The sequence below is a fragment of the Pongo pygmaeus genome, chromosome 4, assembly GCF_028885625.2.
Source record: "Pongo pygmaeus isolate AG05252 chromosome 4, NHGRI_mPonPyg2-v2.0_pri, whole genome shotgun sequence".
Taxonomy (NCBI): domain Eukaryota; kingdom Metazoa; phylum Chordata; class Mammalia; order Primates; family Hominidae; genus Pongo; species Pongo pygmaeus.
In genome coordinates, this window is record NC_072377.2 from 84,916,123 (window position 1) to 84,932,661 (window position 16,539).

Here is a 16,539-nt window from a genome sequence, read left to right on the forward strand (position 1 = left end):
AGAGGCAGTTGTTCTCAACACTGACTGCACATTTGCACCCCCTGGGGAGCCCCCCGGGGGAGCCTGTCAGAAATACCAATAACAGACCCCCATTCCAAACCAATTAAATCAGGACCCTAGGTGTGGCAGGGAACTCTAGGGTCCATACATTTTAATTTCCATACCTAGCTTCTAGAGAATTTATCATGGAGAATGGTGTCATGTGTCATAGAGCTAACCCTTTCAAAACTAAAATTTAAAAAGATGTATTTTATTTTACAGGATTTCGAACTCAACAATGAACTAAAGATGAATGTCCTAAATTTGCTAGAAGAAGTTTTGCGAGACCCAGACCTTCTTCCCCAAGAAAGGAAAGCCACCGCAAATATCCTCAGGTGAAGGCAACTGAAGATGCCAACTGGATGACATTGGTTGATTCCTGCTATGTTCATAGAAAATAAGAGCCTAGCAAACCAGAAGAATAAATCTTAGAATCCTGGGGACAGTGGGGACTATGTTCTCAGCAGTAAAGTGTTATGTATTATCTTCTCTTTCCTGGGGGCAATCTGGGGTCTGCTGTCTCAGGAAGACTTGGGACAGGGTGGTATAACTCGTGTGGAGTGCAATTGCTGTTATTTATGGAGGCAGACAGCGGTTTACTCTAGAACCAACAATTAAAGAAAGGAACCCTTGAGGAGCGTCTCCTGCGAGTCCAGCAGGCATAAAAGAAAAGTGATGTTTCCTCCTGTGGGTTGTAATTGTTTATTGTAAGCTCATGTTTGTGAGAGTGGTCGTGTCTGTGGGAGTCTCGTGCACCTAAAATGTGGATGTGACATCACAGAGTAGTTATGAATTTTCTTTGGCTCATTTCACTGGTCCTCGACCAGCTTTTCTACAGCTTGTCAGTTTAGGATTTCCACATCACATAGGTGGTATGACTATGGGGGATTGTATAAGGTATGACTCCACACTTCTATGTGATAAAGGCTTCAACTTTGGGTGTACTGCTAGAAATTGTGTCCATAGTTGTTGCACCCAGTATCCAAGTGGGTAACAAGCTTTCTTGTAGCTTCCTGAACTGGTGGGTGGATTTTTTTTTTGTCCACTCTATGTGGAAAGGGCAGCCATCGCTAGCTTTGTGCAGACATTTCAGTTACAGCTTCCCAGCTCACTCATAACTACGTCCTCTGTCCCTGCTTGGGGATGGGAAGCCCAGCATCTCTCTGCCAGGGTCCGGTACTTCTTTACCACTCTCATTTCTAGTTCCCTCTTCATTTACAACCTCTAGAAATGACCCTTCCTTTCCTCAAAGCTTGGCTGCATTGTCTCCTTGTTACATGTTATCCAGAATGTTTGTGTCATCCACAGGCAGTCTATTTTAGCTCAGTCCATGTTTTTGCAAGTCCTTCCCTGATGCAGCAACACCAGATGTTGGTTTGTGATGTGGTAGCAACTGGTCTTTCTTAGCCCCCCATTAGCTGAAGATCCCATAGCCAGACCATTCTTTGGTGTAGGGGCTTTTATGCGTAGAATTGTATCTCCCTACCCCCTAAAAGATATATTTAAGTCCCAACCTCCCATACCTCAAAATATACCTCATTTGGAAATAAGGCCATTGCCAATGTAATCAGTTAAGATGAGGTACTGGAGTAGGGTGGACCCCAATTCACTTTGATTGGTGTCCTTATAAGAAGTCAACCATGGAAGACAGACACAGAGACAACGCCATCTGAAGATGGAGGCAGAGACTGAGTTATGCAGCTGCAAGCCAAAGAAGGCCAAAGATCGCTGGCAAACCACCAGCAGCTAAAAAGGCAAGGGAGGGTTCCCCTCCAGGATTCAGAGGCAGCATAGCCCTGCTGACAGTTCGATTACAGACCTCTGTCTGGAAGGTGAGACAATACATTTCTGTTGTTTTAAGCCACCCAGTTTGTGGGATTTTATTAGGGCAGCCCTAGGAAACAGTTAGGGGCCTTCTTCACTTTTTCCATTCTACGAAAACATCTAAATAAGCCCAGGGATTCCATTACTGTGTCTGTTTTCAGATTTTAAAATTGTAAGTACATATTGAGGTGAAGCCTGGTTTCAGCGCATGAGGGACTCTGAGTGATCACTGTTTCTTTTCTCTTCGTAACTAGTTTGTTATGCTCTTTGCATTTAAAACACTAATATTTAAAAACGACATTCTGGAAGTTTGTGCCCCTAGGGATATTTGACTAAATAGCTATCAGGGAAGTGAGGGTGTTCAGGCTGGGAAAAACTCTCAGGATTAACCAATATGAGGGCCTTTTGTTGCCAGTCCCCTCAAGACGCCCATGCCAGACTTCACCCATCAATTCTGAGAGCTTTCTCTCTGCACCAAGAGGTGACCTCAGACGTCAGTCAGTTGGAGTTGGTTCTTAAGATGAATCCTGTTTGCCATCCCAGGTCTTGATTATTCATCAGGCTTCAGATATGCCAGTTCTTTCTGCTGAATAATGACCTGAGAGTTAGCAGTGTAAGACTGATAGGGAATAGAAATTTTAGTAGGCAGTAGAGCTTGAAACTACAACACTAAGCAGAGTCCGATTCTACCTTTTGCAGGATGTCACAGGGCTAAATCTTGGCTCGGCCATTTATGGATGTCAAGTTCTCAACCAGTCCAAGCCTGTTTCCTCATTTATAAAGTGGGACTCATAATAGCTACTTCATTAGGTTGTTGTGAAGAGTACATGACATGAAATGTATAAGGAAGTTAACACGATGCCTGAAAAGTCATTAGCACTCGTAGTAAAGTGAGTATTACTACTGTTAGAAGCACTGACAGTAGTTCCTGGAAAAAGTAGTTTCTGCCGTTAAGGCCATATGGCCCAAGTGAAACCAGGCTGGATCTTAGTCAACTTTCTTTAGGCTTCGTCACCTTTTCCACACAAAGAGAGTGTGGACCAATCCCAGGACAGACACTGGTTGCTCGTGGCTCTGTTTTTGGACTACCCTAATTGAAAGAGGGATTTTCTATTCATATAACTTGGATAATCCCGTTTCCTTTTATTTGGTGTTTCATTATAAATGCACAGTTACTAAACTGATGATACTGCTGATAGACGTGGTAGTGATCGTGGTGGGGAACCCAGGATCCTGGAATGTTCATCAATGCCCAAGCATTGCCAGAAGACTAGAAGCAAATCTTTTCTCTGTCGGAACTGAACCAGAAAGTGCAGAGGCCTCCACATCTGAAGGGAAAGAATTCTGAACCATGCCCTCTAGAAAATACAGGCTATGACTGTGAGAGATAAAAAACATATCATATGGTGGTTAAGTGCAGCCCTGACATTTAGAGATTTATATGCATTCCTGACATAGATATGAACATAAAACATGTTTTTATGCATAGGTTACATTAATGCAATAAAGCAAATGCTCTTTTGAATGAAGCCTCCCTAACTCACAGTCTCACAGGGGTCACTTGATGATGAATACACTTAATTGCCATATATAGTTTGTTGCCCTGTTTGTAAATAAAAACCTGTACTCAAAACTTATATTTCTAAAATACCATCTCTCCTCCTCCAAAGTTGTCTAACTAGCTGTCTTCAAAATCTATTCAGTGTAGAGATTTTTCTAGATACCCAACATGCCACAAAATATAAAGAAACAGTGATTAACTTCTTGGATGTTCAACTGTGATGGGCTCAGGTCATAGAAAAGTCATCCCCAAACCCCACATAGCGTCAACGAGAAGGCATAAAATGTTAGGTAACTTAATGGCACCAGAGTGCCTCTTGGAAAATGAGGGTAAGATCATTGAGAAGAGGAACATTTGATGGGAGCTAACTAACTTCTTGACCTTTTCTTTCCAAGGGAAAGATATTACCCAGCTTCATAAAAAGATCTTTCCCACTGGTGCACATAATTATGGAGCCACAGATCTCTCTCCAGGAACCTAGAATGGTGGAAAAGATGACGTGCACTTTCGGAAAAGTCACTTTTATCCCCCATGTGTAACCCTTACATGTGATTTAATAGGCTTTGGAGAAAGAGTTAGCTTTAACTTATTTTTTCCTCATCTTAATCTGCCCTTTAAGATAAAATGACTATTTCTTTCTACTCACAAATAATATGGCTAAGTGCCGATAAGAAGGCTGCTACTAGTATAATCTAGAAGGCTCCTGCTCCCCCTTCAGACAGCCAAGGGAAGGGAGTTGTGTTTATTGACTGTGTGCTGTGTGTGGGACCCTTGAAGAGGTGCCTTCCCTGAGCCTGCTTAAGAGAAGCGCAGAGTAAAGGAAGGGCCCACAACCCTGAGCAACTTAGTCAGCGTCTTTGAGCTTTTGTTTCCTTATCTGTAAAATGGAGATCACAATGCCTGCATTATCCACTGTCCTGTATAACAATCCCTTGGAAGGGATTTGTTAGGATACAGGAGATGGTGCATGTCAAATGTTTAGCACATGCCTGGCATAGAGCGGGCATACAGGAAGCCATCTCTGTTGATATTATATTTTTGAGGGTTGTGGTTGTTGTTTTAATCAACTCAGAACACAACAGAACATCACATCATCATTACTTCTTTTAAAAGTAGCTTCCTCCAGCAGAGTACATGGTTTGGGACAGTTTAACTATTTTATTATTTTGTTTTATTATATTTTATTTTATTTATTTATTTATTTTTGAGACTGAGTCTCACTCTGTCGCCCAGGCTGGAGTGCAGTGGCGCTATCTCGGCTCACTGCAAGCTCTGCCTCCTTGGTTCATGCCATTCTCCTGCCTCAGCCTCCCGAGTAGCTGGGACTACAAGCACCCACCACCTGCCCAGCTAATTTTTTGTATTTTTAGTAGAGACAGAGTTTCACCATGTTAGCCAGGATGGTCTTGATCTCCTAACCTCGTGATCTGCCCGCCTACTATTTTAATACTTTTAATATGTCCTTGTGCCTTCCTTTTGGAAAACATAAAATGCCTGGCTCCAATGGCAAATTACGTAATTGGATGCCTACTGGACTCCAGTTTTCCTGGACTCTGAACGTCTGTTGCACATAAAATACCCTCTACTCTGAAACCAGTATCTAAGGTATTAACTTGTGTTTATTCATTTACTCATTCATTCATTCATCATTTATTTTTTAAAAAGATATTTATTGAGAGCTGAAAACATGTATGAGATTCAGGGCCAAAAGTATCTGAGAAGAGTCCATCTGGAATGCAAGGGGGAAGAAGCTATCTGCTGGCTCCTGCCTGGCATTGTTCAGAGTCTTGCCACATAGGAACCCCCTGTGCTTCTGGTCTACGTAAGCTTGAGAAGGGGGTGGCCCTGCGTCTCCTGCCTCTGTGACAGCAGGGAAGGCCCACGGTAGGGGATAGAGGCTGGGGAGGAGGGAACTCAGGCCTAGGAGCACAACTGGCTGATAGCATTAGAGGATGCTCCATTTTACATTATAGATGGTAACTCAGAGCACACCCAGCTCACCCTCAGACTCGCTGTGATGGTGGTTGTTTCATTTACACCCTTGTATGTAACAGGTTGCCTCTTTGTTCTAAATCAGCTGTCCCGATGATTCTCTCATGCTTTGAGCATGTTTTCTGTTTGGGGATTGCTCACCTCCAGCTCAGCAGTTGGTTGTGCTGCATGGCCTTGTAGACCCAAATCCTCAGACCTCCCATCCAGGGAAAACCAAACTGCATTTGTGGTTTTGTTCCTAGGTTGTCTATTTTTTTTTTTCATGGAGGATAATTTGATGTATTTTTCAGGGCCCTTTCACAAGATGACCAAGATGACATCCACCTAAAATTAGAGGATATAATTCAAATGGTAAGTCTGACCACATTTTTATCTAGCACAACTATGTGCAAACTACCTCTCCAAGGCGAGCAATATGCTTGTAACCGATCAAGGAGTGTTGTAGTATTAGGCCCTCTGTCCTATCTATGAAGCTGTGTGAGATGAACCACATTTGGCGTGGGGTCTAGCAGTTGGTCTAAGATATTCATGTTGGCTTTGATATTTTTAGCTTTCTGCCGTTTTTTTCATAGTTAGAATTTAGTGGTGAACTTCATGCTTCCACACATGCAGCTGTCTGCCTCACTGACCTGCGATGAGATGGCAGGCGCCCTCTCCTGGGTGTTTCATTTCCCTCCCTCATCTCTTGCAGACTGACTGCATGAAGGCCGAATGCTTTGAGTCCTTGTCGGCCATGGAGCTGGCAGAACAGATCACCCTCCTGGACCACGTCATTTTCAGAAGCATTCCCTACGAGTGAGTACCACCCCCCACAGCAGCAGGGCTTGGCTGCACTAGCAGGCTTAGAAGTTGACATTATTCCTAAGGCAGGTTGTGTGTATGTCTGTCCCCTCAGTTCCTATGTGAATATCTACCAATTGTTTCCATCCATGGAACTGGCATGCCTCTGTGTCCAGCACTCTGCAGGATGGGAGCAGGACCAACAACAGCAAGGGACAAAGAACCCTGCCCAGGGACTTAGTCAACTTAAGTATGTGTCAGAGTAATTTTGAGTGTTTTTAATGCCTGTACAAAATAATTCCTGTATGCTCCATCTCGCTTGTCCCTTGTTTCTTGCTGTGTCTGGTGACCTGCTCAGGAATGAAGTGAATGATCAGGGATGCTGCCCTGAAGACAGCCCATCTGACCAGGCGGAGCTTCTGCCCCGCTGAACTGCCTGGTCAGGGGAACGTGCGGTACAAGCCTAAAAGGAGCGCTTTTCAGCCCTGAACATGTGCGCCCTCCTGAGCGCTGGGGAGAACAAAACACAATCCCTGCCTTTGAAATCTGCATCCTCCAGGAGAATGGCAGGCAGGGCAGAGTGGAGGGAGAAAATTCTGCTTCTGACTAACATTTTTGGTAGGGATGAAATTTTTGGACCCTCTGCTAAGGCTTAATGTTTTTAAAAGCTAATCCTGGGAAAATAGTCTTGATTTCTAAGGCAGTACTTAACCTCTTTATTTCCCTTGTTGTTGGTTCTTGTTTTCCAACTTCAGAGAAGCCTTTATAGGATCCTAATAGGGACGCAGTTCCAAACATTTGTAAGAGAAAGCTGGAAACTGAAGAATCTTCCTTTTTGGCATCAAGAGGTAAACTGCAACAGCCGAGGTAAAATTCACTTGTGAGGCTGGCAGCAGCAGGTGTCAGGAACCATTCTAGGCCGTGTCAAATGGAATGTTTCTAATATTCATGACAACTGTCTAGGATCATAGCCATCATATTTTTAAAAACTTAATTGGTTTTGTGTTTTGTTTTGAACTTTCAGGGAGTTTCTTGGGCAGGGGTGGATGAAGCTGGATAAAAACGAAAGAACTCCTTACATTATGAAAACCAGCCAACACTTTAATGACGTGAGTAACCGTAACAGTAAAACCTTGGGCGTGTCACAAGAAGATGGATATTGGGGTCTAAAGACTCCTCTAAAATAAAGCAACTCTGTCACCCACTTTTTTTTTTTTTTTTTTTTTTTTGAGACAGAGTCTCACTCTGTCGCCCAGGCTGGAGTGCAATGGCGTGATCTTGGTTCACTGCAACCTCCACCTCCCTGGTTCGAGCAATTCCCCTGCCTCAGCCTCCCGAGTAGCTGGGATTACAGGCGCATGCCAGCATGCCCTGCTAATATTTTTGTATTTTTAGTAGAGATAGGGTTTCACCATGTCAGCCAGACTGGTCTCGAACTCCTGACCTCAGGCAATCTGCCCGCCTCGGCCTCCCAAAGTGTTGGGATTACAGGCGTGACCCACCGCACCTGGCCTGCCGCCCACTTTTAAACAGAATTGATGGGATATTGAAGACAAGCTTAAATCTCTAAGAGCTCACAGTAATGTAATAATGTCCAATTAACTTTCTGACATAAAAGGTTCACCTTTGATGGTACCCAGTGCTCAATAATGTACAGGTTGCTGTTCCTATTTTTATCATGATTATCACTACTTCCTGTTCATAAATTGACTAACAGAGTGAGCAGTACATGTGTCGCTGGCCCCTGGTGGTGTTGGTGACGGTAAGGCTGGGTTGGTGCAAGTCCTCATCATTACTGAACGTTCAGCCTGAATTACATTCCAAGGTTGGAAGGGGCCTCTTGGAGCATAATCACGTTGCTGTAGTTCTGTGCAGCAGTGGCCAGCTGTCGGTCCATCTTACAGCTCTGCTTTTCCGCAGCAGTAAGATTGGGAGATGCTTTTATACCTCCCCACTCTTAATTAGTGCTGTTCTCATAGTCTTAGTCCTGTGGTAGAACAAGTAACAGGTGTGGGAGTGTCTTCTGGCCTATCCAGGCACCGGGAAGCCTCCCTTTCCAATTTCACTAAACTATAGTAAAAGGAATAATGATTTTAAAAACAACAACAACAACAAACTACCAGGAACCCCATAGGTAAATTAATAAGTGATCTAGAATCAAAATGCAAAAACGACAGTTTAGATTCCCAAGACAGTGTTTCCTGCAGGCTTTCCCCAGAGCACGTGGATGCTGAGTAAATGCTACCACACAATGAGCTTCAGTGCTGCCGCTGCCTAAAGGACAAGGGCATGGCCCATCTAGTCCCTGCCCTGAGAAACAGATTCCCTGCTGTGGGAAGCAAACCTCTGTTACCTGCGGTGAACCAACACACGGGATATAATGGACACTCAAAGAGAGGTTCGATCCCAGGCTCCAGACCCACATGTCTCCTCTGCTGGGACGACAGCTACATTGCATTCTTGACAATTACAGATGGAACCTTTCATCTGCACCCCAGAGCCGCCAAGCCTGCTTCTTCATTGTCCTCTCTGTTCTCAGTCTTGGGTAGTGGCCTCACCATACACTCACTCACCCAAGCACAGGATCTAGACGTCATCTTTTCCCTTACCAGCTCACCCTTACCACTGCCCAACATATTTGCAAACTCTAAATCTACATATATCTCAGGCTCTTCCCCACCCTGCCTTCCCCGCTGCTTTCCCCGCTGCCACCACCTTGATGTGGCCTTTTATACTTTCTCTCCAGGAGCTCCTGACTCATCTCTCCCCTGCAACCTCATTGCCCTCCAATCCATCTGTTAGGTTCAGAGTCAGGTTCCAGCCCATGCTGAGGTCTGAGGGGAGTGGGTGGATACCTGAAAGAACACGGGGGGCGGGGGGGCCATAGGTAGGTGAAAGATGATTTTGTTCAGCAGGAGATCTCATCAGCAGCTCTCTCATTAGCAGCTCTTTCATCAGCAGCTCTCTTACGCTGTCTCTTCTGTCTCAGCTGCTTGAGCCAGTCGCTCCCACGCATAGCTGTGTGGCCAGCTCTCCCTTGCCTTTAGGGTCAGCAGCTTAACTCTTTCTCTCTCTGGGCATGAGCTCCTGTATAGTGTCAACAGGGCAATTATACCTTTCACAGACAATAGTGGCTTAGAGCCAAGTGATGGCCTTCCGTGTTTTGGCTACATGGCTGTGATCACAAGTGGAGTTATACACCTGTGCTCTAAACTCACTGAGTCCCTCTGGCCCAGATGTCCACCTTGGCCTATCCTAGACCAAAGCACAGCCATGTACCTTAAACCATCCTGCATGCAGTGGCACAGGAATGACTTCTCTGAAAGGTCAATCTAATTCTCTACCTCCCTTTGACAAAAATCTGTCAGTGGCTTCCCCTTACCTTAGGGATATAGTCCCAACTGCTCAACCTGTCATACAAGAGCACAGACCATCTGTCACCCTTGCCTCTCCCAGTCCTTGTGCCAGATCGCTGCCAGATCCTTCATTACACCATCCCTCCCACCTCTGTCCCCTTGCTCTTATACTTGGATCCTTTAAGACTCAATGCAAGGCTGGATACTGTAGCTCACACCTGTAATCCCAGTACTTTGGGAGGCCGAGGTGGGAGGATTGCTTTAGCCCAGGAGTTCAAGACCAGCCTGGGCAACATAGTGAGACCCTGTCTCTATAAATACAAAAAATTAGCCAGGCATGGTAGTGCACACCTGTGGTCCCAGCTACTTGGGAGGTTGAGGTGAGAGGATCACTTGAGCCTTGGACATCAAGGCTGCGGTGAGCTGTAATCATGCCACTGTATTCCACCTAGAGCAATAGAGCAAGATCCTGTCTCCAGAAAAAAAAAAAAAAAAGAAAAGAAAAAAAGACTCGATGCAGGCGTGACCTCTTCCTAGAAGCCTCCTCTGTACTAGACCAGATACCCCATGCTGCCTGTATATTCCCAAACCCCACCGTGAATAGACTTAACTTTGTGTTTTGCTGCGTGGCGTGTATCTGTTTATGTATCTGCGACCCTCCCCCTCCCACCTACCTAGGCTCAGATTGCCTTAAGGTCAGGGATGGATTTATTTGTCTTTCTGTTCCCAGCACCTAAAAGAATCTATTCTATCCCATTTCCTCAATAGTTATTGGCAAGAACTTCTTCATTGAAATTAGTGATTAACAAAACCACTTCTTCCCAGAACAAACTGGATTCCAAATAATTCCTCTCCTCACGCTAAGGATGCACAGGCACTCATCGAATAGCACTGCAGTAGGTGCTTTAGTGAATTTCCACAGTGATAGTGTTGAGGCACTATGAGATCTTAAGTGTCTTTCGAATCATCAAAGAATGGGGAATCCATCAGATTTGGTGTATGGATATAAGATTACACGCCCTATATTCCCTTTGTTAATACGGTAATCCTATTTCACTTTTTTTTTCCTTTCCATATTATAAGAGCTGAGCTTCTTAAACTGGCTTTAAGTAATAAAATTACAGTACTTAGCCTCAAAACTGTAGGTCCTTTTAACTGCTGGTGAAGAATGAGATGAAGAAAATGTTCTCCTTTTCCCTGCAGCCAAGTGATTCTGGTTTGGGAGTTAATCAGCACAGAATTTGATCCAGCTGGGGGCAAGTGTTTTTTCTTTCTCTGTTATAACTGTGGCTTCCCAGAGTGAGTAATCACACACTGCTGGGGACCAAGGAGTAAGGGGAAAGGCCCCGGGGAGTGACATCCATGATCTACAGACATTGCCTTTCCGCAGGCGTTAGGTTATTCTGTCCCATTTCCTCAGTAATTACTAGAAATGACCCCATCAAAATTGCTGATGAACAAAATCATCTCTTCCCTCAACAAGCGGGAATCCAGATAACCCCTCTCTTCACTCAGAGGACAAACAGATGCTCATTAGTTTATTCTTATAGACTTTAGTCTCTTTAGAAAGTTGATATCTAAATGTAGAATATGATCTTCAAGCTACTCAACACCCTGCCTTCCTGACAGGTCTGCAGATAATTTACATATTTTGCCTAAATACACTGCTTTGGCTCTTAGACTGCCTTTCGGGGCTCTTTGATTGTCTCAGATGAGTAACCTGGTGGCCTCCCAGATTATGAACTATGCTGATGTCAGCTCCCGTGCCAACGCCATCGAGAAATGGGTGGCGGTGGCGGACATCTGCCGATGCCTGCACAACTACAACGGCGTGCTGGAGATCACCTCGGCCTTAAACAGAAGTGCCATCTACAGGCTGAAGAAAACCTGGGCCAAGGTCTCTAAGCAGGTGAGCCTCAGCGTGTGACACAGCCTGCTGCTAAGAGGAGGAGAGGCTGGGAGATGGGAGCCAAGTTAAATATTACTAATTAGGAAATCATTAACTGAAATGAGCCGCTCAGTTGCCAAAGAAAGGTGCCAACATGGGTAATTACAGTGCTCTTACCACTTAATTGATTTCATTCATGTGCATTTCTAAAACATTCATTAAAGCATTTTGGGGGACAGCCACAAACAATGTGGTTGTCAGTCAAGAGTTGTTTCCTGAATTATTTCAGAGGGTACATTGATTTTGAAGAAGCACACTTATGTCCAATGGGTCCATTCTTTCTCTCCCAGAGTGAGGGTGCAAACTCTGTGGGGCCAAAAGCCAGGGACAAAAGGCCTCACTTTTCACCTTTTTCTTGCTCATTCCTGTAGTAGATGTAAAGTTTTGGCATAATGACTTAGATGTGCAGAAATATAATTTTCATTTTCTTTCATTAATCTCACCTTGCCCATACCTGTCATTTTCACTCAGATAATTTCAAGATTCAAACTAAACCATGATTCTTCCCCTGCCCTTTCTCCTGGCCTTCTCCCTGGGTGTTGGGTGCCTTGGAGGGCATCTCTGGGCTTTTGGGCACCTGTCTGCTCCTCTGGCCTCCTGTGGTCATTATTTGCTGATTATTCATTGGGTACAGGCTGCTGTGAATTGCGTGTACCTGGTGTCACCTGGCCTGCTTGCCCTGCCCGGGAACAATGCATGGTGATTGCACCCAGGGAGCCTGGCTGACCTCGCCTCAGGGACGAGGGGAAAAGGGCCTCAAAGGGCCTCAGGGGAAGTTTCCAGGCTCCCACGTCCCATTGGTGCCAGAGGGTAGGAGGGTCTACATCAGGTCCTCTCTGCCTAACCCTCCCCTGCCTTGCTGTGAACAGGCAGGGTTGGTGAGGGGAATCTACAGAGTGCCACCTCCAGGGTACCAGACCGGAAGATCTAGGTATATTCTGCTGACATGGCCTAAAAACTGTCTCGTTTTATCACCCCACTCTGAGGATTTAAGCCCCTCTCAGAGACATTCATTATTTCTTTTCCATCTTCATTTTGCCCTCCAAGCCTTTCCCTTTAGCATAGGAGAACAATTTAATTTCTCCATGTGGCAGGAAACCAAGCCTAAGTCCTATCTTTTATCTTACCTTTCTCAGTGCTCTGAGAATCCCGAATTTGGCCCCTTAGAACTCACAAGTCCTCTTTTCTGTCAACAATGGACCTGGTAAATAAAAGCCACAGTTTTTAAAAATACTGGTTAAAAAAAAACAAAAAACAAAAAACAAAACCAAACTTTTGTTTTGAGATGATTATAGCTTCACATGCAGTTGTAAGAAATAACACAGAGATTCCCTGCACCTTACACCCAGTTTCCCCCAACAGCAGCATCTTGCATTACTACAGACAGTATCACAACTAGGAAATGAACATTGGTGCAATCCACCAGTCTTATCCAGATTTCACCAGCTTTCTAGGGATCACCAGCTATCACCAAGGGATCCCTAAATCTTAAGGTTTTCAGGCCCACTCTGTAGTTAAGTGATATTCTTGTCTTTGATAGGATGCTGGTTTAGGAATAACCGAACTGATCATGAAATAGAGATGATGAGACTAATATTGAAATGATTGTTTCAAAATTTGAATATACCATCTGTAGAGGCTCTAAATAAAATGTTAGCGTTTCAGTCACATTATAGGTCACTCACAGTGGCCTTAGCATGGGCTAGTGGACTGTCCTCCAGAGAGGCTGTCTCTAGAGCCAAGCGCCTTACTCCAGTCATGGTAGGTAGGGCCTGGTTGCAGATATGCCCTGCTATAGACACCTTTGATGACAACATCCGCTGTGCTTCTGTCCCTTCTCTGCATCTGAGATCAGCCGGGGAGTTGTTCAGCAGGCCTGATAATCTGCAGTCTGGAACCCACAGATTGGTCTGTTGCTGTAGGACAGGTTGTACTTTTGAAACTCTTTTGAGCAAGGTTAGCCCTGGACCAAGCAGGCCATCTCTAAGAGCCCTCAGACACCAGAATTGGGGAGACAGCCCTTTGCCTCTCAGGAAGCTGTGCAGCTCCTCTCCAGGTGAGACAAAGTAGTTTGAGGACCTTCAACCTGGGCATTCCAAGTTCTTCTCCAGGTAGGACCTGGATCCTCCATGCCCAGCCAAACTGCCTGGATGTGGGTATTCCCAGGAATGGGTTATCCTCCCCAAGGGCCACCCTACCACTCTCCTATGTTCATGGAAGAAACCCCAGACCAATGTCAACAACAATGTTATTTCTCAGTAATTATCAGTTATACTTCTCTAACAAATTGATGAAGAAAATCACAAAAGAAAGGATCTGTAGTAGAGGACATTGCTCAGTCAATACCAAGGCAACCAAACATGTGCTTTAGTCATTTGGAGATTAACACTCTAAAGGGTTCATTGCAAAAGCTGTCTGACATGAGACCTGTCCTTTAAGATTCTATATTCGGCCTGGTGCAATGGCTCATGCTGTAATCCCAACATTTTGGGAGGCCGAGGCGGGCAGATCGCTCGAGGTCAGGAGTTTGAGACCAGCCTGGCCAACATGGTGAAACTCCGTCTCTACTAAAAGTACAAAAATTAGCCAGGCATGGTGGCATGCGCCTGTAAATCCCAGTTGTCAAAAATAATTGACAAGCACATGTTGAATATAGAATCTTTTTTTTTTTTTTTTGAGACGGAGTCTCACTCTGTTGCCCAGGCTGGCATGCAGTGGCGCAATCTCGGCTCACTGCAACCTCCGCCTCCTGGGTTCAAGCGATTCTCCTGCCTCAGCCTCCGGAGTAGCTGGGATTACAGGCACATGCCACCATACCCGACTAATTTTTGTACTTTCAGTAGAGATGGCGTTTCACCATGTTAGCCAGGATGGTCTCAAACTCCTGGCCTCAGATGATCAACCCGTCTCAGCCTCCCAAAGTGCTAGGATTACAGGTGTGACCCACTGCACCTGGCCTACTTGTCAGTTCTTTAAGTGCCTAAGTTTTCTGTCCATTGCAATTTTTGTTTCTACACATTTTCGCTCTCTTTTTGGCTAAATGTGTAGATACAGGCACTTCCTCTTCTCCATATGTTGTTAACATTAAATGTAAACATAATGCCCTATCTCTACATCTTGAGAATCCTATCACACAATGACCTTTATTCTGGCAAAGGTATCAGCACCTGCCACCAAAGAAGAGAACTGAACATCTTTTGGCAATTCACTGTCTTTTTAAACCATAGTATTTTCATCACACTAAGTTTTTTCTTTTCTTTTTAGACAAAAGCTCTAATGGACAAACTTCAAAAGACTGTTTCCTCTGAAGGAAGATTTAAAAATCTTAGAGAAACCCTTAAAAAGTATGTCTATCTTAATTATTAAATTATTCATAATTCAGAAATATATTTACATAATGTATATAGTATACAAACAGTGACCTACCACCTACTTTGCTTTGAAAAGAAAAATAAATGAGAAACAACTTGTATCATCTAGGTATTTTTCTGATTTTCCTTATTATTTGGAATACTGTGCATACAGTAATTGTCTTATGGATATACTCATGGCATGCAGATTAAGAATTAAGAAGGTAATACCACCATAATAAATCGGACTTTTACTGTAAAAATTTTCTTGATTCAGTTATTTCCTAATCTAAGCACAATTATTTCCTGTGAGTTTTATTTAAATATTCCAGCACCTGTTGATTATTATTTTTGGTCTTTGGTTTCTAGGTCATTCCCTTTCTACACACACACACACACACACACACACACACACACACACACACACACGCAGAGAGAGAGAGAGAGAGAGATTGAGATTCTCCTACTCCTACTACATGTACTTACTTTGGAAAAACATGAGTCCTGTGACGGTGTGAGTGAAAGCAAGACTAAGACTAACAATAATAATAACAATAATAGCAACAACAGCAATAATAGTATAAGAGCTAATTACCGAAGTATTTACTAAATGACAGGTTTCATGCTAAGTGCTTGATGTGTCTTATGTAAGCCTCACAAGAAATTCAAGAGATAAGCTTTTCTATCTCCATTTTATAGAAGAGGAAACTGCAGTTCAGAGAATGTTCCCAATATCACTTAGTAATTGGTCAAGCTGGGATTTGAACCCAGCTCCTCCCGCATCAAAAGCCCATGTGCTTAGCCTCCAGCCTCTGAGAAGACCAAGTATACCCAGCTCACTCTAAAAACCAAACAAAACAGTGTCTCACCTTAGTCTGAGTTGTGATGTTAAGTCTACACTTTCTAAAACATTTAAGTACCAACTAAAACAGAAAACAAGTTTTTACCAGTGCAAAGCTCTAATTGTACGGATTTTTCCATCTAGTTCATCAAGGCTGAATACTTGATTTAAAGAGGTAAGACCATAGAGGTTTCCCTCCAAGCTTCTACCCCTCAAAGAAGTGTGGGCAATTTACAAGTATTGCAAACAATTACTGCTAGCAAATGCTTTGTATTTGTCTCTAAGATATCCTGTTGTTTGAACATGCCATTTTTTTTTCAAACACATAGTAAAGCATAGGCTGTCATTTTGTATTATATTCTACTGTGAAATGTGTTTAAAATTCTGCGTATTATGAATATGCTTCTGAAACTGAAATAAAAAGGGTTTGTTCTTCAGTATCAAAGGAGGATACTTTAATCCTCCTTTGTTTAATTTGGGGAGGGAAATAGACATTTATTCAAATGAGTCTCAGAACAGTGCCTCTTGGTCTTGCAGTTGTAACCCTCCTGCAGTTCCTTATCTTGGGATGTACTTGACAGACCTGGCATTTATTGAAGAAGGAACACCAAACTTTACTGAGGAAGGCCTTGTCAATTTCTCCAAAATGAGAATGGTAGGTATAATTTCATAATTAGCCTGTTTCAAAGGCTTTAGAGGTTTATAGAGAAGAGGCTAAGTAATAAAAGTCAATGTCTGCTTTTTTCACTTTTTTTTTTTTTTTTGAGAAACAGTCTCACTCTATCGCCCAGGTTGGAGTGCAGTGGCACAATCTCTGCTCACTGCAACCTCTGCCTCCGGGTTCAATC

At 43.8% G+C, this 16,539-nt stretch overlaps 1 protein-coding gene and 1 long non-coding RNA gene across 5 annotated transcripts in view; one reads left to right on the forward strand and one right to left on the reverse strand.

The window, feature by feature from the left end:
- Nucleotides 1-16,539, forward strand: part of RASGRF2 (Ras protein specific guanine nucleotide releasing factor 2) — a 280,941-nt gene that overhangs the window by 251,877 nt on the left and 12,525 nt on the right. For 3 of the 4 annotated variants that reach the window (XM_054489810.2, XM_054489812.2, XM_054489811.2), the window contains exons 19-25: nucleotides 262-374; nucleotides 5,707-5,767; nucleotides 6,108-6,211; nucleotides 7,221-7,305; nucleotides 11,264-11,461; nucleotides 14,765-14,844; nucleotides 16,229-16,346. In XM_054489810.2, coding sequence (XP_054345785.1) covers nucleotides 262-374; nucleotides 5,707-5,767; nucleotides 6,108-6,211; nucleotides 7,221-7,305; nucleotides 11,264-11,461; nucleotides 14,765-14,844; nucleotides 16,229-16,346 — 759 coding nt within the window. Of the gene's footprint in view, nucleotides 1-261; nucleotides 375-5,706; nucleotides 5,768-6,107; nucleotides 6,212-7,220; nucleotides 7,306-11,263; nucleotides 11,462-14,764; nucleotides 14,845-16,228; nucleotides 16,347-16,539 lie in introns of those variants that run through there. The other variant, XM_063665455.1, reaches the window with a different exon arrangement.
- Nucleotides 3,010-12,703, reverse strand: LOC134739630 (uncharacterized). The gene is made up of 3 exons (XR_010126475.1): nucleotides 12,628-12,703; nucleotides 5,558-5,740; nucleotides 3,010-3,241 (listed from the first exon to the last, which is right to left on the reverse strand). It is a non-coding gene; the product is annotated as an uncharacterized LOC134739630 (long non-coding RNA).